The sequence below is a fragment of the Olea europaea genome, unplaced genomic scaffold (assembly GCF_002742605.1).
Source record: "Olea europaea var. sylvestris unplaced genomic scaffold, O_europaea_v1 scaffold69, whole genome shotgun sequence".
Taxonomy (NCBI): Eukaryota; Viridiplantae; Streptophyta; class Magnoliopsida; order Lamiales; family Oleaceae; genus Olea; species Olea europaea.
This window is the reverse complement of record NW_019265290.1, coordinates 1,243,770-1,252,963: the sequence shown is the minus strand read 5'-3', so window position 1 is coordinate 1,252,963 and position 9,194 is coordinate 1,243,770. Positions and strand designations below refer to the sequence as shown.

General features: G+C 34.6%; 1 protein-coding gene across 1 annotated transcript; it reads left to right on the top strand.

Annotated features, from left to right (window-relative positions):
- The first annotated feature begins 528 nt into the window (after positions 1 to 528).
- On the top strand, positions 529 to 5,433 carry LOC111390559 (haloacid dehalogenase-like hydrolase domain-containing protein At2g33255). Its single transcript, XM_023015618.1, has 5 exons — positions 529 to 1,005; positions 3,542 to 3,584; positions 4,092 to 4,152; positions 4,310 to 4,444; positions 4,728 to 5,433. Exons 1-5 carry the CDS (start codon positions 669 to 671, stop codon positions 4,890 to 4,892), a joined length of 741 nt encoding a protein of 246 aa, XP_022871386.1. The 5' UTR covers positions 529 to 668; the 3' UTR covers positions 4,893 to 5,433.
- Positions 5,434 to 9,194: the final 3,761 nt, after the last annotated feature.

Genomic DNA, 9,194 nt, shown 5'->3' with positions numbered 1-9,194 from the left:
TAGCCTGTAAATGGAACTGTTCGTGTAGTAGCATTGATGTTTGTCTAACTTTATGGTTCGTTCGGGTTTACCATTTGTATAGAGGAGGGGTTTATAGAGTCCTTCCAGAATACTCACATGAGTGAGGCTTATATGAGTAAAATAGTACAAAAAGAAGATTCTGTGAACCCCTCCTCTATACATATAGCATCATTGTTTTTATTTTTAACTTCCACCTCAATATTTTCAAAATTATTGTAAAGCTTCTGTGAATTTCCATTGATACACCCAGATTTATTCAAACCCAACAAGAGTGACAATCCCCTCACATGCGGGGAGGCTCACCACGAATATTTTATTCGTTCAATCCCTCACGTGAGAGACTATAAGCTTGTATAGCAAATTAATCCAACCCAACAAGTGTTTTGCTGCTCTGTTAGGGTTTAAACCCAAACTTTGGAAACATGTTATTTTTTTTTATTAATCTATCCAATAATCAGATGACACTTGTCTTCTGATTCCAAACCTAGGATTTTCACCGTAGCATTCCTCACCCAACAAATGCTCTGTGTCTAGTAAGTTTTGTCTCTGTTACCTGATCCAAATCCCAACAACTAACGGCCACTGATTTTCACTCATTAAATTCCAAAAACAGCCCTCCACGATCTACTCCCAGTATAAAACGAACAATGCCAATCCTCACTCTGAGAACCCTCCACTTCCTCCACTCCAGAAGGGCATTTTCGTCAATGACTACCTCCACCCCTTCCGCCACCACCAAGGCCCGTCTGAGAGGCGTGGTGTTCGATATGGACGGAACCCTAACGGTCCCCGCCATCGACTTCCCAGCAATGTACAGAACAGTGCTCGGAGAAAAAGAGTATTTGAAAATTAAGTCCGAGAATCCGACTGGTATTGATATTTTGCACCATATTGAGAAATGGAGCCCCGACAAACAGAAACGGGCATATGAAATTATCGCGGATTTTGAGAAACAGGGTTTGGATCGCCTCCAAATCATGCCGGGTGAGTTCCCATTTGCCTACAGTATTTACATATGTTACATGTATTTGTACATGTATGTATACTTGAGTGTATTTATGTGCAATTTTATTTAGGTACACTTTTAACAAGATTGAATTTTTATCCTTAACTTGCAGTATAACTAGGACTTTAGGACTGAAATTGAGAGGGTTGAACGTTCTAATGTACCACTGCTCAAAATGTAAAATGGAAAGCAGAATTGTAGCACTTACGCGGTGTACACTGCTGCATTTCATAAACTGATTCTTGGATTTAACGAGAAGAACTATTGCATAAAGAAAATACAAGATTGAATTTTTATCCTTAACTTGCAGTATAACTAGGACTTTAGGACTGAGATTGAGAGGGTTGAACGTTCTAATGTACCACTGCTCAAAATGTAAAATGGAAAGCAGAATTGTAGCACTTACGCGGTGTACACTGCTGCATTTCATAAACTGATTCTTGGATTTAACGAGAAGAACTATTGCATAAAGAACATTGATTTTTAGGAAGAACTCCTTGAAGTTATCAAAGATGCCAAGTGGAAAAATTTGAATTACTAGTGTCCCATGAATCAATCTATCATTACTTTGTATTTTACAGTCAGTCTTGATTGTTGGACTGCACGGAGTTTAATCATACTTACCTTCTCTTTCACACTTTAGCGAATCCTAATTTTGGGGGATTTTTTTTAATTTTTTTTTATTTTTTTATGAACTAGATTTTAATTCGAAAGACCAACTATACTATGATTTTCTGTGATTTGTCTTATAACATTATCACAACAAGAAACTACTTGCAGTTCATAATGAACTCAGTTTGACGACTAGTTCTAATAAAATCATAGTAGACTTATGATTTTATCAGCTTTTGTATAGCAAGCCAAGTGATGCAGAACGTAATTAAGACCTTCTACCAACTTAGGAATGATACAGCTTTGATCTAGCAATGGATTCATTTCTGGATTTTTTTTTTTTTTCAATTTTTTTACAAAATTTTATTGGAAAGAAAAAGGGGATACCATTTATAGAAGGTTAATACAAACTTCAGCATACTAATTTGGACAAAAAGTTCATTGTTGTTTTACACGTACGGATAGAATAAGAGTGTACTCTTCAATCTCCTTTATGTGCTAAGAGCATGGCCATTAAGGAAAAAATTGTTCTGGGGTCTCAGTTCCATCAATTATTTTTAGGGGCAAATGAGTCTTCCACTTCATATCTTTTCTCTTTTCGGTGATAAAATATTCTTCTGCAAAGCACCTTGAAAACTTGGCATGCCATCAATTAAGCTCAAGATGCAAAAAATGATCTGTTCTAACAGCAGCTGTGAGTATTATTTTGAAATCCATTAGTCATAAAATATTTTAGATATTTGTAAAGAATAGCTAGCGACTTTTGAGGATCTTATAAATAATGAAAGAAATTGTGCAAGAGGGATAAATGTAGATCTTTAAAAAATTTTGAAAAAAAAAAAAATTGAAGTGCAATGGAGGTAAAAATGCATCTCTGTAAACTGAAATTTTGAGCACCAACATTGTGAGGAAGGAGAAAGAAACAATAAAAAAATAGGTACCTTTTCTGAGTTCATGCGATTTGATGTACAAGTGTGGAGGAAGAAACACCGGAATTACAACGTGAATGTGCTAAACTTTCAGGCTTATCTTTGCTATCTCGACACCCATTAAGTAACAAATTGAATGACCCACAGTTGCAAGTTGAAGTGTTTTTATGTCTGTTGGCCTGCAGATGCTTTGCGTATTTGCAAGGAAAATAATTTTGTTCATTGGACACGAAAGAGAGTTCTTGAGAGAGTGCTATGATAATAAACTCAATTGGAATTTGATTTTTATATTAATCATTTCTTGTTTTGTTTCATTATTGTAAATGGATTTATTCATCTAATTTATTGTTTTTTTTTATTATTTATTATTTTTTAATTTTGTAAGACAGATTCCAAGTTTTTTTTTTTTTTTTTTTTTTTTTTTTTAAAAAAATTTTTAATTTTTTTTTTTTTTTTTTTTTTTTTTTAATGACATCCTATTTGTCACAACTCACAAGCATATGTATTTTTACACACTATCACAATCCCAAGTTATTGAGGAATTTCTTTTTAAATATCAAGGAAAAACATTAAGGAAGATGCATATTGTTTTTACTTAAACATATCATTTTCCAATCTTGAAATCTCACATATTATGACATATTTTTTTCCTTTCTTTGCTTTGTTTTGAAACATAAATAACTCAGTAGCTAGCCAAGATCTCTGTAACTTGATATCAAGTTTCTGACGCGTGATGGTACTAAAGTTTTTTTATTATTATTCACTGCTTGTATTAGTCTACAAAATGCTAGAGAACTGCTTCACATTCAGTAAATGATGGAACCACTGCATTAGATTAATAAATAATAAAATGAAAAATAATTTGGGATTTCCAAGATGTAGTTTTCTATATATCCAATTTGTGCGTGAGATTTGGATGAATTTATAGGTTCTCACATTGAATGAAAGTTTTTACACTTTGATTGTGGTGCAGGTGCTTCAGAACTTTGTGGTTTTCTTGACTCCAGGAATATTAGGTAAAGTACTGCCAATGCAAAGGTTAACTATTCAAATTGAACTTCTTTACAGTTTGTATTTGGTTTCTAAAACTTGTACTATTTGCTTTTCCGTTAGACCCCTAAATTCTTTTTGGATATGTTCTTTATTCTGTTGCTTCTTCACTCACACATTTTGCTTTCTAGTGAATTTATTTTTGTTCCTTCCTACATCTGAGAATATGGTATTTGGTGCAAGTATAGACTTTAGTAATGCTCAGAACTAACTCAAAAAGTTATCATTCTGACTTCCCATTTTCATCGAACTTGCTTCTGTCCTTGTTTTTGAGTTTTGATCCTTTAATGTTTGTAGAATTCGTGCTCAAGTCAAAAGCTGAAAGATAAGATGTCCATAAATTTATGTATAGGGGTGTAAAAATCTTGAAAAAAGATGTAGAGTTTCTCATAACTTAGGTTTAGTTTTACTGCAATATCCTTTACATGGCTTTAACACGAATGCTTTAATATTATTATTATTATTTTTTTCAGAAGGGGATTAATTACTAGAAATGTCAAGGGAGCAGTTGATTTGTTTCATTTACGCTTTGGGGTAAGTTCAGTTTTGTTTGAAAAATATATGCTGAACAATGCAATCAGCTGTCAACTAATATTTACTTGTTCAGGTGAACATATATTTCACTGAGAAATTCTTAGAATGTCTGACTGCTTAGTGAAGTTAAATTTAAGATCTTTTTTTGTTACTTCAGATGATATTTTCTCCTGCATTAAGCAGGGAATTTCGACCTTATAAACCAGATCCTGCTCCACTGCTTCATATCTGCAAAGCTTGGGGCGTGCAACCAGACGAGGTTATGATGATTGGGGATAGCCTTAAAGATGACGTGAGCTCTTTTCTTCTTCATCATCAGGGCTGTCCTTGTGAATTTTTTTTTTTTTGCTATACGCTATTTAGCGTTGGTTTAAATCTTACCTGTTGACTTCTATTGCATTTTTTTAAATCGTTGCCTGTAGTTGATGAATAGTGTTCTGTTGTTAATTTGCTTCTCTGTGCTTGCTACTTTCCGTATCCAATATCTACAAATGCTATTATTTACTTTACACAGGGTCACTGGCTTGCTTCTCGTTTTGTTTTATTAATTTTTCAATTATTCACGGTTGTTGCAGGTGGCATGTGGGAAACAAGCAGGAGCTTTTACATGCTTGCTTGATGAAACAGGAAGTTACGATTCTCCTGAGTATGAAAACACAAAATTCAAACCAGATTACAAAGTAACATCTCTTGTTGAAGCTCGATCACTGTTGGAAAAGAATTTCGACCTTACCCCATGATCAAAGACACATTGATATGCGGCACCTCGTTAAAGCTTTATTGCCTCTAGTTTCTGGATATATTTTGTGGTCGGACTAGAATTTTGGTTATATATTTCGTAAATATAGCCCCGAGAATGGTTTGTTCACGGTTAGTTCTCCAATTAGTTGGCGGGAATAGTTCAGTTTCACCTACTACTTTTTGCTTCAATCAATGGCTTCCTGTGTAGACGTGGCCATGCCAGCCTTGGTGAAACAAAAGCTTCTGGGTGATGGACCGAAGATTGTTGAGGAAATTGGTGGAGCTTTCTTGTTTTCTGCAAGTGTACATCTCTTGCTTGTAGTAGTCTTATTTAAATGTTCAGCTAACTTGATTTTCAAGATCGTGCGTTCAGATTAGATTCGAAGAACTGTTGGTATCGTACTTTCCTTCTCCTTTGAAACTTTAAGTTGCATTGAACTGAATAATTGTATGTTCTCTTCGTGGTTATATCTTCTCAGTCACCAGAGTTCCTGATTAAAGGTGTAAAGAGAGGTTGGCTCTGGCCTAATTTGAGCCAAATGGATCATGTTGGAGTGATTATATGAAATTAGTTGTTAATTTTCTCATTTATCAACTACTATAATATATTCTTTCTAAATCCTCTTTTTGGCGCCCTGCACAATTCAGAAAATCCTAACCACCACAAAAACATGCACGCGCCACCAACTCCCTAAGCGCTGCACGCCGGACTTGTAGACTGTCATCTCTGTGCCTGCTACTCCCATCAAAGTCGGCACTCGATTTCTGGTGATCTGAAATTAGATGGTAGGGGAGTTAGTTGAAGGTTGAGGCAGGAGGAGCAAGTGGGGAAATTGGTATAGGTGTATTAAAAGATGAATAATTCTATTTGTACACCCAAAAGTGTATTGAATTGTTTACCCTCTCTCACATGCACGTGAGACCCACGTGAATAAAAAATCTCAAAATGTGGTTCTCATCTCGTATTGTGAGTAGTTGGTAAGGAATTAGATAAAAAAAAATTCGATACATGTAGCATGATTCTGATAGAATCTAACTATATCAATAATCAAACAAGAATTTAGGCACAGCATTTGTGTCTATTGATTGAAGAAACTACACCAACAGTAAATAAAGTAACAAGAGGCCTTTCGAGAGGGCCACACTCTCCTATTATCACTCTTCCTCATGTCCTTGATGCCCTTCTTATTCTAGCTACTATTCTACTTATAACCCTTGTGTAACAACTTTTTTTGTCCACCTCAGCCACCGGTTAATGGATTCTGCAGTTGCCCCTTAACCTTCTTGATCCTTCTAGAGTAGGTGTATTTGATTGGGGCTCTATCGAATTCTTAAAAGATAGTGGTGGCGACGATGATGCTGGTAGCAGAGAAATATTAGTCGTGGTATTCGTGGTGAAGCATGAGCTGACAAAAAATGTATTTCATTATCGTTGGTGGTGACAGCGGTGACAACGATGGCTATTGAAGGGTTCAGTGGTGCGTGGTTTGATGGTAGTGGGCTAGTAGTTGCAATGTTTCGATGGAGGTGGGGGTCAGAGATGTTGATACGGATTAATTAGAAGAAAAGATCATAAACTAATTGTAAAAGAGAAGAAATAAAAGGGATTTACCAAAACACACGTAACTTTCAACTCAAGTGTTGGATACTCGCGAGCGAGTACAATCCAAAAATGTTTTTGGTGTGTTACAAACAAGAACCTTTTTAGTATTATTCATGTTTCTGTAATGCTTTAAATGCTTACATTCAGAGGAAGTGTTTCGAATTATGAAACTGATAAGAGTGCTTGGTGTAATTTGAATTTGAATTAATTTTGTTAATTGGGTTGGTTTGGCTCGACTTGATTGCAAATGTGCCCGTTTATGCACCTAACATTTCACATTTTCTCTGTAGTCTGCATATAAGGTCTGGGCCGAGCAAGTATAGGCTCGACTTTGTTATTGTGTAGGTTTTTTCATTAATTTTTATTCTTATTTTTTAACATGTATGGATTCTCTTGTAGGCCATGGTGCCAAACTTCGCAAGTACTCATTTATGGGATGGGAGTGACACAAATGTTTGCATCTTAGGAATATAGTTAGGTCAAAGGAAACTATTAAATATGACAACTGTAATTGCCTAACGCTAAAGGAAAAAATGTGCATTTAATTTCCACGAGAGATTGTAACTTCATTTTTACATGATGTTGCCATCCTGTCCCGTGCAAATGACACGTGCCTTTTTAGGGCAAATTCATCTAGCTCATACTCCACACAAACAACTCTAGCTTGTGTAAAAGTGTATTTTACATAAAATCCATGAAATTGTAGGTAATTTTAATAATTTTTTTTTTCAATTTTCTTTTGTTATATGTTATTTTGAGCTTCGCCATTAAAAATTTGGTTTACATTGCTTGTACAGATTCATACTCGACAATTTATGATTGGATGGTTGAAAAATATTTTTGACACAACTGTCAATGAAATCCAGTCAAGTATGAATCTAACATCATTCTGACAAAATGTATCTGTACATGAAGCATATCTCTGAAAATTATAAGTCCTACTAAGTTCGAAAAACTAATACGAAAACGTTTATTAAGTAACATAGAGAGAGTTCCTATGCATACATATTCAAATCAAAATATTGTTACTTATAATATTGTTCCTTATAATTATTTATTTAGTTGTATATTCACTACCTAGGATACCTTGAGAATAACCATGAAGAACACAATGTGACCTTAAATGGCACCAAAACTAAGAATAAACTGCCCATACCATGTTGTCATATGTTATCATTCTCTGATTACTTGTTTATATCTCATTGACAATCTCTATGTATAATTCCGCAATCTATATGAACATTTAATTATAAGTTTGAGTGGACTTAGAGCTTGTTTGGGTGTACTTATACTAACTTATAAACAAAACTTTGAATTGACTAAATTTATTTTATAAAAAAACGATTTTTAATAACAACGGTGGATCCGAATAAAGAATATTCTATTAATTAAACTATGATACTCAGAGTTATCAGTATGATTACTAATAAATAATTAATATCTTTCTTTGTAAAAGAGATACTGATAACGAAGGTGACTATCATTCTTATTCAAATGATGTGGAGTTGATTATAAAAAATTAGGAGTGCATTATCCGAGCTCTTTGAAAAAATAATTTCAATATTGAACCAAAAATGCTATATTACAATTAACGGTGCAAATCATTCCACAAAAAAAATAAAAAAAAATAAATAAATAAAACAAGAAATGGAGCCCGTACATTCAGCTTTATTCTTTCTCCAAGGTGGAGCAACAAGACAAGAAATTCTCACCTTACTTGAGAGCGGAAGATGTAAAATAGGGCAAGATATTTTACCATTCCTTATCTTAGTCTGACTTTTGGCGGCTCAAAATTGGTAATTGCTCAACTCATTCCTCTGTCCTCACGAGGAGAAGAGTGCCAGCTTAGTTTTTTTTATGTGATTTGGGTCCCTTCCCATGAAACTCTGTAATAAGGACAGATGCCCCCACCAAAATGGCAAAACCCATCAAAAGATCACCATGATCGATGATCCGGAACCCTCTCCAATTCTCTGTAGAAGTAGGAGCTCAAAAATGTCTTCATTGTGCTAAAATAAAAAGAACAAATCAAAGATTACTCTGCCTCTTAAGCAATTATAGTCCATCTAGCACAGATTCTTCCTCGTTGTCTGAAAGGTTCAAAAACATTTTCCTGAGAGTTTTATGGTTGGAAATAAGTGGGCTGTTAAACTCTTCTTGAACTCCAAATTGTGTAATTGATTATCATGATTTCTGCACTAATTTCTAGTACAAACCCATTATTTCCAATCAACACAAGAACCAAAAACCAATCTTTCTTCCATTTGAAATCCAGTATTCACTCTTCATGGCAGCAGAATCTGAATCCCATGAACACTATGAACAAATGCAAAAGTCCCAAATTTCAGTTGCTAAATCCAGTTATCATTAACCCTTCACGTGAACGTTTAAATCAGAACAAGGATAAACCAAAGAAACATCAAAAGAATGGATTTTTCCAGGTTATCAATCAAGAAATGATGGTTTTATGTGGGTGTGGGTACTATGTGAATGGTTTTAGATGCTTCCCTTGGTTGGCACTTAATTTCCACATGGCCCATAATCTTAATATGCAACCTTCAACATTGCAGCTTGTGCAGAACTCTGCTAATTTCCCTATGGTGGCAAAACCTTTCTATGGGATCTTGTCTGATGCTCTTTATATTGGTGGTGCTCACAGGATCCCTTATATTTCAATTGGAGGTAAAACTTCATAATT